General features: G+C 32.3%; 1 protein-coding gene across 23 annotated transcripts in view; it reads left to right on the top strand.

The window, feature by feature from the left end:
• The window catches only part of LOC126747927 (liprin-alpha-1), a 455,345-nt gene that overhangs the window by 344,877 nt on the left and 91,245 nt on the right, over nucleotides 1–19,223 (top strand). For all 23 annotated transcript variants that reach the window (XM_050456896.1, XM_050456904.1, XM_050456907.1 and 20 more), the window contains one exon: nucleotides 2,082–2,345. In XM_050456896.1, the coding sequence (XP_050312853.1) occupies nucleotides 2,082–2,345 (264 nt within the window). The remainder of the gene's footprint in view (nucleotides 1–2,081; nucleotides 2,346–19,223) is intronic.

Below are 19,223 nucleotides of genomic sequence, written 5' to 3'. Positions count from 1 at the left end.
TCTTTACACTAGTCCGTAAATCAATAATTTTGAAATTTTGACTACTATAACCCAAGATATTTACTCGTTAATAACAAACAAGGTCTTTAGCTTCTTACAGGCACTCCTGGAATATAAATTCTGATATCTTCACTTTAAGTGCATCGATTTTAGTAGTTTTTTCAAAAAACACTTTAATAGTCTTCATATTAGTCCATAAATCAATAATTTCGAAATTTTGATTATAAGAACCCAAGATATTCACTTGTTAATAGCAGATAAAGTCTTTGGCTTCTTACAGGTACTCCTGGACTAAGAATTCTAATATCATGACTTTTGGTGCATCGATTTTTGTCAGTTTTTCAGCAAATACTAAAATAGTCTTCATACTAGTCCATGAATCAATAATTTCGAAATTTTGATTATAAGAACCCAAGATATTCACTTGTTAATAGCAGATAAAGTCTTTGGCTTCTTACAGGTACTCCTGGACTAAGAATTCTAATATCATGACTTTTGGTGCATCGATTTTTGTCAGTTTTTCAGAAAATACTAAAATAGTCTTCATACTAGTCCAAAAATAAATAATTTCGAAATTTTGACTATGAGAACCCAAGATATTCACTTGTAAATAATAGATAAAGTCTTTTGCTTCTTACAGGCACTCCTGGACTAAGAATTCTAATATCATGACTTTTGGTGCATCGATTTTTTTCAGTTTTTTAGAAAATACTAAAGTAGTCTTCATACTAGTCCACAAATCAATAATTTCGAAATTTTGACTATGAGAACCCAAGATATTCACTTGTAAATAATAGATAAAGTCTTTTGCTTCTTACAGGCACTCCTGGACTAAGAATTCTAATATCATGACTTTTGGTGCATCGATTTTTTTCAGTTTTTCAGAAAATACTAAAATAGCCTTCACACTAGTCCACGAATCAATAATTTCGAAATTTTGACTACGCGAACCCAAGATATTCACTTGTTAATAACAAACAAAGTCTTTTGTTTCTTACAGGCACTCTTGGACTAAGAATTCTAATATCATGACTTTTGGTGCATCGATGTTTGTCAGTTTTTCAGCAAATACTAAAATAGTCTTCATACTAGTCCATGAATCAATAATTTCGAAATTTTGACTACGAGAACCCAAGATATTCACTTGTTAATAACAGACAAAGTCTTTTGCTTCTTACAGGCACTCCTGGACTAAGAATTCTAATATCATGACTTTTGGTGCATCGATTTTTTTCAGTTTTTTAGAAAATACTAAAGTAGTCTTCATACTAGTCCACAAATCAATAATTTCGAAATTTTGACCACGAGAACCCAAGATATTCACTTGTTAATAATAGATAAAGTCTTTTGTTTCTTACAGGCACTCCTGGACTAAGAATTCTAATATCACGACTTTTAGTGCATTGATTTTTGTCAGTTTTTCAGAAGACACTAAAATGGTCTTCACATTAGTCCACAAATGAATAATTTCGAAATTTTGACTACGAGAACCCAAGATATTCACTTGTTAATAACAGACAAAGTCTTTTGCTTCTTACAGGCACTCCTGGACTAAGAATTCTAATATCATGACTTTTGGTGCATCGATTTTTGTCATTTAGTCAAAAAAGACTAAAGTGATCTTCACACTAGTTTACAAATCAGTAATTTTTTAAATTTGACTACTAGAACCCAAAATGTTTACTTGTCAGTAACAGTAAGGCAAAGTTTTTGCTTCTTAACATCACTTCTGAACTAAAAATTCCAATATCTCAAATTTAAGTGCATCGATTTCACTCATTTCTTCAAATGAGAGTAATACTACGTGGAAATTTTTTATTATTTTCCTTTTCTTTCCCGTTACGTTTCTTTATTCTTTAATTTGCCAGAAAGAACTAACCTGCAAGTGCTTCGCTTTGTAATTGGGTTGAGTCCTACCGAGTTGACACAAATAAAATAACAACAATAACTCAGCGTTTTCTAAGTTCATCATGGTTTTTTGATCATAATAATAGAAGAATAATTTACGTTCAAAATAATCAAACGCTCCTATTTTACGATAAAACCTCAAATTCTCCAGCAAGTTTCTTCTTTTTCTTCAGGTCCCTCTCTCCAAACGCAGTCGATCCGAGCAACTTTTCTCGCAGCGCCAGTCATTCCAGTTTCGATACTCACTCCCTGCCGCGACGGCCCAACAAAAGTCGAACACCGATCGACGAAGATCCGAACAAAATGCCATTTGGGTCAAGATCGATGACCGAACACGAGTGGGAGAAGATGCAACAGGCCCACGTGCTCGCGAACGTTCAGCAGGCCTTTGATGTGTCCAGCGATGCCGAAGGGGATGATAACGAGAGTTTGTTTAGGTAAGTATTGATTCATTTTAGTGATTTATCGATAACCGGTTATTTGCCGATAACTATTATAACCGATATTGAGTAGAGAATTAAGCAGTTACTTATTGGCGCACATTACGTTAAAACCATAATATTAATAACCGCAAATAACGCATTCTTGAGTGTTTTTTAGTTGTACAGGGTTTTATCACGTTTTACTCGAAAACCTTAAGGTTAGGTAAGAAAAGTATAGATATAAAAACTATAGAGATTTTACCACCTATGATTTTCTAAAAAAGCATTTTTTTCTCAAAAAGTTATTTTCTGCAATAAATAACGTTTAAACCTTATAAACGAAAAACGGTGAGTTTTCACCGGTGGGGGTTAAGGGTTGTGTTGATAAAAAACAATGTTTTTGCAAAAAATATACATTCAATATTTAATTTAATAACGCTGTTTATTTAAATTTGATATACTTTTTTTATATAAGCATTTAGTATAAAAACAGCGAGATAAGATTAAATACAGTGATTTTTCAGAAAAATTTCATCAAAGGTTTGAGGTGTAGTAATTGAGTGTAAAGACAAGCTATGTAAATCCCTTGTAAATTTTTTAAATGCTAACATTTTCTCTCTTGTCTAAACAGAATCGTATAATGATATACGTATATTCTACAATTTATTAAATATAGCTTGACGATATATGGTTGATATCAATAGTTTTAATTTAAAACTATATTTTTGAACCTAGATAATGAAAATTTGTCGAGAATCAAAAAAAAACTGAAATTCTCTAAAAACTTAATGAGCTATCGTAAAAAACTAAATATCCACTTATTTGCGATAAAAAAAATGGCACCACTACTGCAATTTCCATAGCGTTACGTCTAGCTTTCGAAAAAAAATAGGGTTTTTTTCACGTTTTACTCGAAAACTTTAAGGTTATGTGAGAAAATTATAGATACAAGAACTATAATTTTTTTAAAAAGGATTTGTTTCCCAAGTAATTATTTTCTGAAAATAAAACGTTTTTTGTAAACCTTACCCTTACCCTCCCACCCACCCCAGACAACTTACCAGTAAGACATTTTGGAAAAATTATTGTTTTCCAAAATAATACGTATGAATAACAACTGATTACGTCATTAATATCTAATCTAATAACACAATTCGTTGATTTATACTTGCTGTATTATATATTATTGTTTCTTATTAACTTATGCATATTTGTTTGGCAATTTTGAAATTTTTTCCTGAAAATACAAAAAGTTCTCAAAAATTTTCTTTAACGTTTTTGGCATACCTGGAACCTTCTAAATCATTTGGTACCACTGGAACAGTCGTAGCTCTTATAGTTTTCAGGCTATGGAATTTTAAAGTTTCTTATTAACTTATGTATATTTTGCCTTACAGTCCAAATATGGTCAATTTTGAAATTTTTTCCTGAGAAAACCAATCATTTCCAAGAATTTTCTTTAACGTTTTTAAGATATTTGGAACCTTGTGAATCGTTTGGTACTACTATAAAAGCCATACATCTTCTGGTTTCCAAGTTACAAATTTTTAAAGTTCCCTAATAAATTATGAATATTTGTCTCACAGTCCGAAAATGGCCAACTTTGAAAATTTTTTCTGGATAAACCAACCATTTTGAAAAATTTCCTTTAACGTTTTTTATAAGTTTGGAACCGTCTTAATCGTTTGGTATCACCGTAAAAGCCGTACGTCTTCTGGTTTCCAAGTTACGAATTTTCAAAGTTCCTTAATAAATTATGGACATTTATCTTACAGTCCGAAAATTGCCAACTTTGAAAATTTTTCCTGGAAAAACCAATCATTTCCGAAAATTTCCTTTAACGTTTTTTAGATATTTGGAATCCTCTGAATCGTTTGGTACCACTGAAAAACGTGTACCTCTTACAGGTTCTGAACTATAGCCTTTCAAAACTTATGTAAACTTCTCCTTGAATTTCTCGAAAATTCCACGCAGCAACAACAAAAATAAGGACACTACATCAAATTTTATTTAACTCCCATCGAATTTACAGCACGACAATACAAAATCGCAGTGACAATCGCCTTTAAGCCGCATTTACATTAGCCGGATGTGATGCGCATGTGTGGCGAATAGGATCATTGTTATTGTTGATCCACAGTTTTTAACTATTTTAAGCTCACTTAATGTAATTTATTTCATAAAAAGTGTGTGTAACTCTAGTTAGGTGTATAATGAAATCGACCAGAAGAATCCAAAAAAAGGGCAGATTTACCTCAAAACCTTAGTGAGGTAAGCTTAATGACAAGGTGGAAGAAATGGCTGCCAAGTTCGCCGAAGATATTAATAAATTTAGAAAAGACCTTGACAATAGAGCGATTACATCTACAAGTCGAATAATGGCCTAGAAGAGCTCTCTGAGCATTTCCTAGAATTTGAGACTTCTGTAAAAAAATCAATCGAGGATATATAGTATAATATCTCCAAAATAACATCTGCTACGCTAAAAGCTGATATGGCGGCCAATCAAAATGTTATATTGCTTCACGGTATTTCCGAGAAAGCAAACCAGGACATATATCAGGAGGTTGGCGGCACTATCAGCCAAAAAATTGGAGTACACATTCGTAAAAGTGATTTAAACTATTGTCACCGCTTAGGCGTAAAAAAACCATCCGTGTCAACAAAACCTCGACCTGTAGTAGTCTCAGTATGTTGTCGGTGGCTACGCGATAACATTTTTAATAATAAAAGACGCTTAAAAGGTTCGGGAGTTTTTCTGTCTGAATTACTTACCGTCGATAATTTACAAATTTTTAAAGAGTGCAAAAAATACTTCCCAAGTTCGTGTTACACTATGGGGGGTCGAGTGTATGTGTTAAATGAGGGTGCTAACTAAGTTGGTTATTACATCAATAGATAAACTAAATGACGTAATCGGTAAGCTGCCCTCCAATACACAAACTGACAGACAGGTTAGTGACTCCGAATAATAATTATTAATTAGTTAAAGAATCAAAATTGCTGCCTAGATTTACGTATAAATGAATGGGTTCCTTCCTTTTGTATTGGCTAAGAAAAAACTTGAAGACTTATTTGGAAGGGAAGAAAAATTAAGTAGCCCTTCATTTCTACACAGCATATCTGGCGTATGTACACAATATACAGGGTGAGTTTTTTAAAGTGTTACAATGCGATATGTCAAAAACGGCTGCAAATTTTTTTTTGACATTTTGGTGACATTTCAAGTATACCGGGGGGCACTTTTTGTGATATTTTTGACATTTGTCCCTTCACCCCCCTAAGAGGGGGGGAGGGTCACTTCCTTATTTTAAATGGAATGACGTATTTTTTATTCTTAAATACGAATCTTTATAAAATATGAAGTCTGTTTACAAAAAATTTTTAAAATTGCTTTGCTGGTTACGGAATTATGATCAAAAATGTTTTGATTAAATTTAAAAATAATTCGAATATTCTACTACAATAAAAACAAATTATTTCCTACTTTTTAACTATTTATCGTTTATGTATTATGCCTAAGGAGCTGTTCGAAGTGACCGCCTTCGACTTCCAAACACTTTCTTATCCTTTCTTGACATGAGTTTCGTACCCGCTGTAACATTGCTGGTGTCACTAATGAACAAGCAAAACGAATCCTGTTCTTCATATCCTCTGGAGTTGTAGGTGCACTAGCCATTACTTTGTCTTTTATAAATCCCCATAAAAAAAAGTCAAGGGGGGTCAAATCTGGCGAACGAGCAGGCCAGTTGACAGGACCACCTCGACCAATCCACCTGTTTTCAAAAATCTCATTTAAATAAGTACGGGCCTGTATGGCATAATGGGGTGGAGCTCCGTCCTGCTGAAACCATACGTTAGGATTTAAATTTTGGTTTAGTAGACGAGGTAACTGATTTCTTAAAAAATCTGTGTAGACCTGTCCATTTAAATGACCTTGGAAAAAATGCAGACCAATAACTCTATCCTCGAAAATACCACACCATACGTTCACAGACCAGGGATGTTGATTTGGTACAGTTCTCATCCAGTGAGGATTATTTGCTGCCCAGTAATGCATGTTGTGCCTGTTTACCTTTTAGAAAAACAAACAACCAAAACTTGAATATGTTCTAATTTAAATAAGTTAAATCTTACCTGCCCGCAATTATTAAAAGAAGCCTCATCAGAAAAAATAACGTTTCCCAAAAAATGGTTATTTTCACGCATTTTTGTTGAAATCCCCAAGTGCTAAAATTAATGCGATTCTCAAAATCATGTCCGTAAAGCTCTTGATGAAGTGTAATGTGGTAGGGATGAAACTTGTACCGATGCAGAATTGTTATAATTGATAATTGACTAATTCCAGCATCTAAAGCAAGCCGCCTGGTACTGATTTGAGGATCAATAGCTACTGCTCCTAATACAGCAACTGCCTTATTTTCATCTGTTTGCGTTTTAATCCGATTTCGTCGTTTACTTTTTAGACTACCAGTCATACGACTTCTGGTCTCCAGTCCATATGAGATTTTGGAATATCCGGAAACCTCTCGGCCCACACTACTGCAGCCTCCCTATAATTTTTTCTGCACTCCCCCAAAATTAACAACATATCTACTTCTACACTGAAATTCGCTTCCATTTTGTTCTTTTTAAACACAATTTACTTGTTAATAACACGTCAAAATTTTTATGTGACACTGCTTGTTATGTTGCCATGGAAATCCCACCGTTACTAGGATTTTCATTTCCATCCATACTAGTAAAATAAACAGTAGGATTTCCATGGCAACCGGCTGTTATTATGGTAAAATATTCGAATTATTTTTAAATTTAATTAAAACATTTTTGATCATAATTCCGTAACCAGCAAAGCAATTTTAAAAATTTTTTGTAAACAGACTTCATATTTTATGTAGATTCGTATTTAAGAATAAAAAACACGTCATTCCATTTAAAATAAGGAAGTGACCCTCCCCCCCTCTTAGGGGGGTGAAGGGATAAATGTCAAAAATATCACAAAGAGTGCCCCCCGGTATACTTGAAATGTCACCAAAATGCCAAAAAAAAATTTGCAGCCGTTTTTGACATATCGCATTGTAACACTTTAAAAAACTCACCCTGTATAAACCTACATATGCATATATATATTTTTTTTTAATAAAATCTATTAAAGTAAGTTTTTAGAAATTTAAGAAATCTAGAAATTTAGAAAATTAAGTGTAAGTAATATGTACATATATTTAGTTTATGATTTGTGGCTGGCTTTGGGAAGTGGGTATTACGTATTGTGTATCTAACATGTATTTTTTTAATATTATTTTTTTAATAAGACTGTACCTATATCTTATGATTTTGCGCTAATGCCACATATTCCCTTTCTGTGGGTAATTTTTTTTTTTTTTTATATTAAACTATATTTTGAGATAATACTATAATGAGCTTTTTATTCAGCATATCATTTTTATTTTAATTAGTGGATCAACTTCTTTAAAGGCATATTAGTATAAATGCATGATATACATCATTTTATAACTGTGATAAAAAAATCACCTTTAAATTTTGATTGTGAATTTTTAGTTTGTATTTTAATGTTAAGTATAAATAATAAAAGGCATCTATTTTGGTCCAGTATAGGCTGGTGGTTATTGGGGGAATTATATTTTAAATGATAATGGATGACATGGGGTCGCGCGCTAGTTCTGGTCAAAATCTATTTAAAATTTCGCATTTGAATGTACGCTCTCTTAATACAGGATTCGATGAATTCTCACACTATGTACATCAACATCAGTTTGAGATATTAGGAATAACTGAGACTTGGCTGACACCTTCCCATGACGAAACTTCATTTAAACTTAATGGCTACAAATTTGTTAGAAAGGATAGAGTTGGCAGGGGTGGAGGAGTAGGTGTTTACCTAAAAAGTCATTTAAAATATGAAATACTTCAATTTCAAGTTAATTCAGAATCTTGTGAATATTTAAGCATAAAAATTAACATAGGTAAAAAATCTGTTATTTTCACCACAATATACAAACCACCATCTGCAAACATTAATAACTTCTTAGACAGCTTTGAGGACAACGTGCCTTTTGTGACTATCCAATTTTTGTCGGAGACTATAACATTAATTTTCTAAACCAAACTACACCAAAAAATGATTTTATCAAATTGCTTCAAAATTATGACTTGGAGCAATATGTTAAAAACCCTACTCGGTTTAGTCACACTGGAGATAACTCGAGTTTATTAGATCTAATTATAACAAGTAAAACATTCATCCCTGAAAGTTGCGAGGTGGTACCTATTTCAGAAAGTGTATCTGATCACTGTTTAACTTTTGCATGCTTTAATTTGATTTGAAACAAGCCATTTCAAAAATTTGTTTCTTTTAGAAATTATAACGATATTACAGTGGGTGACTTTGAGAGGGACGCTCGAGCACTAAATTGGGATAATATTTATTATATAACTAATATTAATAATAAATTAAACATTTTTAATTCGTTTATCATGTTTTTACTTAACAAGCATGCTCCCTTGAAACAAAAAAAAATCCAGGATAGGCCATATACAGCATGGATTACGAATAACATTAAGTTGCTAATGAAATTAAGAGATAAGGCCCACAAGAAATATCTACAGCATGGAACTGACGCCAAACTGCAATACTATAAGGAACTTCGAAATACGACTAAACATGCCATAGCCCGTGAGAAAATAGCTTACTTTCAATCTCTTTCTACAAAGTCTGGAAGGGATTTTTGGAAATCTGCTGAAAAGTTAAATCTGACCAAAACTAAAAATACCAATGACATTTTTTAGATATTTCCAGATCCATCTGCAATAAATAATTATTTTGTAAATTCTAATTCAGGTACATATACTACCTCAGAAGAAAAGGTTAATTTTTATAAACAAAATAGGCATCAATCATTTACCGAGGAGTTAAGGTTTGGTCTGATAGACGAAGAAGCATTAATCCAAATTTTAAATTCTATTAGCACTAATGCCACAGGCGAAGACGAGATATCAATAAGAGATATTAAATTATGCTTTCCTTATTGTAAATATGCTTTAATAAATATTATTAATACTTGTATTCTAGAAAATAGTTATCCGGACTTATGGAAAAAATCTATTATTTTACCATTACCAAAAGTTTCAAATCCAGGAGACTTTAAAGATCTTCGACCCATAAGTATTTTGCCGGCTATATCAAAAATTTTGGAAAAGCACATTTATCAACAGATTGTTTCATTTGTCGAATCTAAAAAAATAATTCCGCCTAGCCAATCTGGATTTAGAAAAAATTTTAGCACTAGTACCTGCCTAATTAACTTGGTGAATGATGTAAGGCTTGATCAGGATCGGAAAGAAATCACGTGCCTCTGCCTATTAGACTTCAGTAAGGCCTTTGACACACTGTGTCACCGGATGTTGTTGGCTAAGCTTCACCATTTTGGTTTTTCTCAGGAAGCTGTAAAATTCTTTGAATCTTATCTAGTCGGGCGTGTTCAAAGTACACTTCTTTATAATGGGCCCAACAAAATTAAATCTGATTACATACCGGTGACAACGGGCGTCCCACAGGGGTCGATATTAGGGCCATTATTGTTTTCATTATACGTGGTAGATATGAACAAAGAGGTTATAAATTCTAAAATACAACAGTTTGCTGATGATTCCCAACTGTACATTTCATTTAATCAAGATCTATTGCAGCATTTTCAGAAAAATCTTAATGATGACCTAAAAAAAATTCGAAGTTTTGCAAATAATCATAATCTTAAGCTAAATGCTGCAAAATTATGTGTAATATTGTTGGGAGAGAACAAAGCCAGAATAGCAAATATTAATCAACATTTAAATATTATGATAGATAATGAAAGGTTGCCTGTTGTCACAGAAGTCAAGAATTTAGGTGTTTACCTTGACACAAGATTAACTTTCGAAACGCATATAAAAAAGAAACTTTGCATTGCCTATTTAAGATTGAAGAAAATATATCAAGTAAACAGATTTTTACCCTCAACAACAAAATACTATTTATGTAACTCTCTTGTTTTATCTTTGTTGGATTATGGTGACATCATTGATCACAGCTCTTTGACTAACAGAATTTCTAAATCTATTCAGAAGTTGCAAAATGCGTGTTTGCGATTTTCATATAATATTTTGTATAGAGATCATATTACTCCACACTTAAATAAACAGTCAATATTATCTATGGCTAATCGACGTACGCTACATTTAACCAATTTTATTTATAGAGTTTTAAAATCCAAGCAACCGCCATATTTATATCAACTTTTCATATCTAGAGATCACTATCACCAAACTCGCTATACTGGCAATTTTCTTGTACCGCAACACCGTTCTGCAAATTTCCAAAAATCCTTTGCTTTTGTTGCACCTCAAATATGGAACAATATTCCAATTGAAAAAAAAAACTTTAGCAATATCTACATTTTTAAAACACATTAAAAATAAACTTTTGCAAGAGCAACGTACAATTTAATGAAAATGTGAGAAAATGTTGAAATTATCTGACTATTTGTGGCTAGATCTGTGCGTTCTCTGTCAGTCCAATTTATAAATAATAATGAATTATTAGTGCTATTCTCCTAGTGACCTATGGGGGGTTCTTGTGCTTGACCGGATACCAAAATTATTGTCATAAACTGAAAATTATTAACTTTATTGTTAAGTATAAATAGTGATTTTTTTTTTCTTTAGGTTTTAGTTTTTTATAGGTTTTATTTTTTGGGGCGCTCTACACATTTCTGAAAATAAGTTCCAGACTTGTGAATCGGTTTATTAATCGCAGGGTAGTCCTTTATTTATCATCAACCGAGATTATTGTTATATTTAAAAATGAAGTGTAATTTATTTTGGGATAAATAAAAAGTTTTTGAATTTGAATTTGAATTTGAATTTACAACTGTCCGTATGCTTTATTACGGGATAAAAGCGTCCCGGCTTTACTCTACCGCTCAGATTTCCCTCCCAGCGGCTTTTCACACCTCTGCGGCCTTCGAAGTGAAGACAATCTTGATGTTGATTTTTGGAATTTTCCTAATTTTCTTCACTTGCACTCTCTGTAATACCAAGTAAAATGGTATTTAGGTTACTGTGCAAGTGTGGTCTAGAGATGTATAGATCATAGGATTAGGTAATCAGGTAAACTAGGCAAGAGAATGCAAGACGATGGTTAATTGGAGTGACTTGGATAAACCAACTAAAAGGTTTTCCACGTTTATTATTTCTCTCCTTCAATTCAAAGAAGTGGTACTGTCGCTGCAACAATTATTTCCCGCGTCTAAAGTAAAATTTTTATATTTATACATTGGCAATACTTGTTTGGCACCTGGATGCGCAGACGATTGAAGCGCCACCGGTCGTCTCTCTCAAAAAGGTATATTAAAAGGGTAACTCTCGAAAGCAGTTCTTCGCAAGTTCCTTTTCGCAAAAGTCTACATTGTTTTTAAGAAAATCTAATCTAAGTGAATACTTTGAAACAAGCAGAATCCAGTCAAGTTCTCCAAAGGAAATCAGGGATCCCTGCGACACTCACATCCAGAAATTCCAAAGGTAAGGTGCCATTCATCATTTTTATTGCCAAAGTATACCCCTTTCGCGTCGAATCTCAACAAAAAATTTGTCTTTTAATAGGAACCACCTTTTCGCGACAGGTACTTTAGATGTTAAATACACAGAGAAAGAGGGTTTATCGCCTATAGTATCAATATTGAAAATTGAATATTCCTTTATCATATTGCTTGGAATGTTTGTGGAATATGGTCCATTTGGGATACTCACATGTTGGGCGCCAAAGTTCCACCCACTTTTGTCGACATGGCAACTTTGCCAGGAAAGAATATACTTATCACATATTTATTATTCGAAGATTTGCTTAAAAAGTTAACTTAAAGTAGGCTTAACTAAATGTAAAAAATAAATTTTCAAAGACAGGATATATCGCCCATTGCTTCTATACTATAAATTGCATATTCTTTTCTCACATTCCTTGGGATAATTATAAAATATGGTATACTTGAGATACTCACATGTTGGGCGCCAAAGTTCCACTCACATTTGTCAAATTGAAATTTTTGCCAGGTAAGAAATATTTTAGGACCATAGACTTAGTCTTCCTAAGTCTCTTCTAGACATTTTAAGACATTTGGAAGTCTATTTCAGGCATTTGAAGCACTCTCTGATGGGCACATTTGTATAGCACATAGCATCTTTCTTATGTAAAAAGCATAGGAACACCATAATCTAATGCCCAAACGGGCAGAAATTAAGGTCTTAAAGAAATGGGCCTAAATTTACCAAATATCCCCCCGATTCTGAAACCCCTGGTAAATATTTTTTTTATTTAGTAGGTTCAAAAGAATAAACGTACTAACAATAATTTACCTCCCAAAATTGGTTGCGGTAGCTAAAGTAGTTCCGGAGCTATTAAAAAAAACTAGTTTTTTAAAGGTTATTTTCAAAGAGCTCTAGCTCCCTGAGGAAGCTTTTCCGGACCCATGTTTATATGAACTTTTGTTTTTTTTTTGATGTTTTCTATCTGCCCTAGAAGTTTGTAACATGATCAACGGAACACCCTGTATATATGTATATGTCGGTAGAATTATATTATTTGTTTTGTTTTGTTAATGTAACGCATCTAGTTATAATAAGTTTAAGAATTTTCTTTAAAATAATTTATCAACCAAAGAAATGAGTAATGCATAAATTCCTTTTTATGCAAACGTAGTCACAAGCCCGGCATTTTTAACCTGAGAGAAAAACACGACGAGTTTAGTTTAGTTGGTACGGTCGAGGCGTTCGGATTTACTTATTAAATTTAATTTGTTCTTTCTTGTGAATTTATTTAATAGAAATAAATCATAATGTCTGAAAGTGAAAGTGAGTTTATTCCGACAAATATATAAAAATTTATAAGGCGAAAAAAAACTATTTTTCTAAGTGTTCCTTAGACCATTTTAATGTGTATATATACGTGTATTAATGAATATATAATACAAAAACAGTGCTATTCGATTGCCTTTTATGAACGAAAAACAGTGATTTTTCAAAAGAATTTCTTACTATGCAAATGTGTTGGGGCGAGTGGGGGGTAAGGGTTGTGTTGATGAAAAACAAGTCTTTTTTGCAGAAAATAGATATGCAATATTTAGTTTAATAGCACTGTTTATTTAAATTTGATATAATTTTATATATAAATACTTAGTATAAAAACAATGATATTAGATTGGATAACATAGACAAAAAACATTAATTTTTTCAATAGGTAAATCCTTTGTCAATTTTTTTTTATCACTTATAATTTTCTCAAAAAGCATTTTTTTCAGACAATTATTTTTTGCAAAAAAAAACCGATTTTCAATAACACTTTCTTGCCCCCCCACCCACCCCACACAACTTACCAGTAAAAAATTGTGTTCAAAAATCATTGTTTTCCAAAATAATACGCATGACTAACATTTGGTTTTGTCGTTAGTATCCTATCTAATATTGTAGTTTATTTATTTAAATTTGTATAATTATATATATGTATATTAATAAATACATATTTAATACAAAAACAGTGTTACTAGATTGGGTATTCTAGACGAAAAACAGTGATTTTTTAATATGTAAATCCCTTGACAATTTTTTTATTGTTTATAGTTTTTTCAAAAAGCATTTTTTCTTAAACAATTAGTTTCTGCAAAAAAAAAAGTTTTCATTAACTCTACCCTTACCCCCCACCCCACCCCGCACAGCTTACCAGTAAAAAATTGTGTTCAAAAATCATTGTTTTCTAACTCTCACGAGATGTGTCATTTATTTTCGTCGGTAGTATCTTATCTAATAATGCAGTTTATTTATTTAAATTATATATAAGTATATATAAATTATGTAACGATACTACGGAACTCTGTTTTTAAAAAAACTTTATTCAAATTAGATATGTCTTATACAGTACAGAGTTAATTCTAGACTAAATAATAAATTTACGTACAATAAAAGCTGAAGTTTATAAAATGCTGAAAATAGGAAAAGGCAAAATGATGATTCGGCAAGCTGGTTGGTATTGTACAGTTTCTTATAAGTTAAATAAGGATATAATATATAACTCCTCCCCTCTTAGAACGAAGCATCCCCTGGAAGATTTACTCTTGGGCATCTTGGCTGTAGGGGAATATCTTGCAGGGTAGGATCTTCGACATTAATTCTGGTCCGTTTCCAACAGATATTTCTCTTGTAAACAAGGTAAAAGAGCACTGCGGCTATTAGACCAATATACAGAGTGGTTGTCCACAGGCTTGGTATATAATATTGGTCGGCTGATGTGCTGTTTTCTAATGGGATAATTGGGTTTAGCGCTGGAGTATCTAGGCGCAGATTTTCCAACTGTATGTGAAACTTCGGGAAACTTTTAGGTGTGAACTCAAGCTTAGGGGCATCAATGACCAAAGGGCTTCCATAGCTCGTCTCTTGAAAAATTAGTATTTGTTTCCTGTAAAAGATTTTGCAAGCTCCTTCTTTAATTAGGTAAATGCCTTTAAGTTCTTTTACATCTATTTGCGACTGGCAGTGAATTTCTAGTTTTTCGGCTTTGGGAAATACTGCCAAATATTGGTTTAATTCAGAAATAATTTCTATGTGGTTTTCCAAAACATGAAGTTTGAGGAAGCGGCAAGTACTGGTTTTTTGCTCAAACAAAATTTTACTTTCGCAAGTTGCGTTAATTATTTTTGACTGCAACGTGCTTGGGCAGTGATACGGTTTACCTCCGGTACATTTGTCACTAAGAGGCCTAATAAGTTCATCGTTTCCTGATTTCAGACAATATTTTATTTTTGGAATTATTGCAAAATATTCTGAATTAATTTTTGTTGGAGTTGGAAGTAAATAATATAAATTAAAATTGTCTTTATATTCTATGGGAAGTGATAAAAAATACGATATTTTGTTAGAATCGATTTTGCAAGAGATTTTTATAATGTTTTCGAAATTTATTATGTTCTCGAGTTTCACATCGAAAGGAAGTTGGTTCTTATAGTGTGTGGCAATTTTTTGCAATTCATAAAACAAATCTTTAGATTTAATTATGCTAGGGTGCATTACGCCCAGTTTGCAAAAGGTAATTGAATTTTCGATATCTTGCAAAGTATTAAGTATGGAGTTATATAAGGCTATTAGTTGATTAAACAAATCCTTGGCAAAAAGCATATCTTTGAAACTAGCATTTTCTTTAATTAATTGGTTAAGCTGCAATATTCTTGATTTTAAAAGATTTTCATTGTGCATAATACTCTGGACAGTATTATTAAAATTTTCGATAATTTGTTTATTAACGGAGTATTGCATTTTAATTTGATTTTCTAGATTTTGGTCATTTTTCTGAAGATGTTGTAAAATTGTGTAAATTTTTTCACCGACTCTCACGAGATGTGTTCCAGTTATGCTTTTAACAATAGAACCCAAGCCATTAATTATACCTCTTTTTGTGCGGTTATGTTTATAAAATTGTATATTTTCAATTTTTTCAAAAATGCAATATTGGGAAAAATTTACAATTTTGTAATAATTGTCTAAATCGAAATTATACGTGCCGTTCGAGAGGGACGACTTAAGTCTACTGTATTGATCATTTAAATTAATAAATTCATTATAAAGGGGCTCTAGACTAAAATAGTGTACAAAAGTGTGATCTGTACGTTGTAGTTTTGCAGGTCCTAGATTTATAGGCAGGATGCCTAGGTTGCTGGTGATGTCCCTTATTTCTGTTCCTTGTCCAAGCGAAAGGAACCTGAAATATTTTGAAACTTGTAGGGTTTCTTTTTAGGCCTTTTTACATTGGAAAGATGTATTTTTTCAGCCGTATTACCGTGTGTTGTTTTTAATTTTGCAGTTTTTAAAGTGGGGTCGATTGTTTTAAGTTGTTCGTTTTTATATTTATTTAGAGTTTTGCTTTGTTTTTGTTTATTTTTGACGTACACGGTATCGGGTATTATCGGCAATTCTTCACGGTGTTCATTAGCTTTATTTATATCCACTTGTTTTTTCTTCTGAATATCATTATTAATTTTTTTGTATAAAATTTTAATTTTATCTCGGTGGTTAGAAATATAATTATTTAACAGTTGACTATCAATATTTATATCAAGTGGAGAATTTGTGTCTAAATGCCCAGTAATAATTTCATAGGGTTTTAAGTTGGTTACAGAATGAATTGTATTATTATAGGCAAGAATAGCGTAATTAATTTTTATTTCTATAGGTTCATTTTTATATTCGTTTTGATTATTTAATAGTCTAATGTGTTCAATAAGGGTAGAGTGAAAACGTTCTATAAGCCCGTTTGACTCAGGGTGTTGCGAGCTAACAAAATGGACTTTAATTTTATGCGTTGTCAAAAGTTCAGAAATAATAGAGTTTTTAAATTCTGAGCCATTATCAGAAATGATTTGATCTGGTATACAATGGTGACTGAAATATTTTATTAAATTATTTGCTACTTCAATTCCTTGTGATGACCTTAATTTGTATGCTTGTGCATACTTAGAAAAAGAGTCTATGATAGTAAGGAATTTACATTTTTCCAAAGTGATGCTGTCTATATGTAAAATTTGGAATGGTTTTGTGGCTGTTGGGGTAATGTTAAAATTTAATTTAAGAGGTCGTCTGTCATATTTGGTAATTTGGCAGAGTTCACATTCATTTATATATGTTTGAATTGATTTTTGTTGATTTGGCCAATAATAAATATTTTTTATACGTTTTTCCGTTTCTTCTATGCCTCTGTGGTTTGTCTTTCCTTCATGGTGATTTTGGATTATATTCTTAATTTCGTCTTCGGTGGTAACATCTATTAATTTTTTAGTGCATTTTATCATGGATATTTGGGAGTTTTTATTAAAATATTTTTGTAAAACACTGCTAAATTTTTCATATAAGGGATCCTCAAAATATAAATAATATTTAATTTTTGGAGCAATATTTTCTTTAATGAATTTAACCATTTCTTGTTCATAGTTATTTTTTGAAAATTGTACATGGATTCTTTTCTTTGTTCGATACAAAAGATTGACCCTATTAGTATCTGCAGGAGAGAAATTGACTTCTGAGATAATTATTTGATTTTTTCCATAATTTACGGGGCAATCTACGATTGGTATTCCTATCACTGGATTCTCGTGATTTGAGTGTACGGTTTCGTTACTATCGTCTTCAGCTACGTTTTCTGTTTTATCCAGATCTCCCGTTTCAACTATTACAGATTCATTTTCTCTATTGTTTTGTTCAAGTTCTTGGTTAAATTGATCTATGTAGTCATGTAAAGAAAAATTTTGCTGTTGTTCGGATGTTTCATTAGCGTTTAGTTCCATACGAGAAAGGGCATCGGCATTTTTATTTAAAATGCCCTTTTTGTAAACGATTTCATAATCAAATTCCTCTAATTTGAGGCGCCATCTTATTAACTTTGAGTTTGGTTCCTTTAATGAAAATAGCCATTCAAGGGGCTTATGATCGGTGACGATTTTAAATTTACGCCCAAACAAATATGGCCTAAAATATTTGGTTGCCCAGATTATTGCCAAGAGTTCTTTTTCTATTGTTGAGTAGTTGATTTCTGATTCACTTAAGGTACGGCTAGCGTATGCTATTGGCAAGTCAGATCCAATTTTTCCTTGTGAAAGTACCGCTCCTAGAGCAAAGTTCGATGCATCACAGGTTAAAATAAACGGTTCGGCAAAATTTGGATACTGTAAAAGGGGTTCGTTTGTTAGAAGGTTTTTACAAAATTCAAAGCAGTTGATATAGTCTGGATCCGAAATGTTTACAATGGCGTCTTTTTTTAGTCTTTTTGTTAGAGGTTTAGTTAGTTTCGCAAAATCTCTAATAAATTTACGGTAGTACCCTAGTAACCCAAGAAATCCTTTGATCTCTTTTTGATTTTTTGGTATTGGGAATTCTTTTATCGCTCGGATCTTATCAGGATTGGGCTTTACACCATCGGGTGTGACTATATGGCCCAAATATGACACTTCTTTTTGCAAAAATTCCGATTTGTCTAGTTGGACTTTTAAATTGGCTTCTCTAAGTCGATCGAATACTTTCTTTAGTCTGGTTATATGCTCCTGGATGCTGGTGCTAAAAATGATAATGTCATCTAAATATACGGCGCATATTTCATTTTGATATCCTCGGAGTACATTGTCCATGACCCTCTGGAATGTCGCCGGAGCATTTTTTAGCCCAAACGGCATTCGAAGAAATTCGTAGTGTCCGTTTTCTGTATTAAATGCCGTTTTCTGGATATCTTCTTCTGCGATTTCGATCTGGTGAAATCCAGAGGCTAAATCTAATGTAGTAAAATACTGACAGCGCCCTAATTTATCCAGCAGGTCGGTTATATTTGGTAGTGGATAGGAGTCGCCTATGCTTTTTGAATTAATGTTTCTAAAATCGACGACAATTCTCCATTTTTGGCGTCCAGATGAGTCAGCTTTCTTGGGGACAATCCAAATTGGTGAAGACCAAGCCGAATGGGATGGCCTAATTATATTTTGGTCCAGCATGTCCTTGATTTGACGTTGTACCTCCTTTTTGTGTATTTCTGGGTACCTGTATGTTCTGGTGTGTACGGGAATATTATCTTTTGTCCTGATATGGTGCTTAATTTTATTGGTAAATGTTAGTTTATCGCCTTCTTGATAAAAAATATCTGAATATTCCCTTAAAAGTTTAAAAATTGCGTCACGTTCTTCAGAATTCATATGTTCATGCCGAATTCTCGAAAAATCGAATTTAATTTTTTTTAAATTAACGTTATTTAAATTTTCATTTTTATTGAAGTTACTTGATATTTCATAATCACAAAAGTCTATGACCTCTATTGGGTTG

The sequence above is a fragment of the Anthonomus grandis genome, chromosome 20 (assembly GCF_022605725.1).
Source record: "Anthonomus grandis grandis chromosome 20, icAntGran1.3, whole genome shotgun sequence".
Lineage (NCBI taxonomy): Eukaryota > Metazoa > Arthropoda > Insecta > Coleoptera > Curculionidae > Anthonomus > Anthonomus grandis.
Note: the sequence above shows the minus strand (reverse complement) of the source record. Positions and strands in the feature narration are given on the sequence as shown.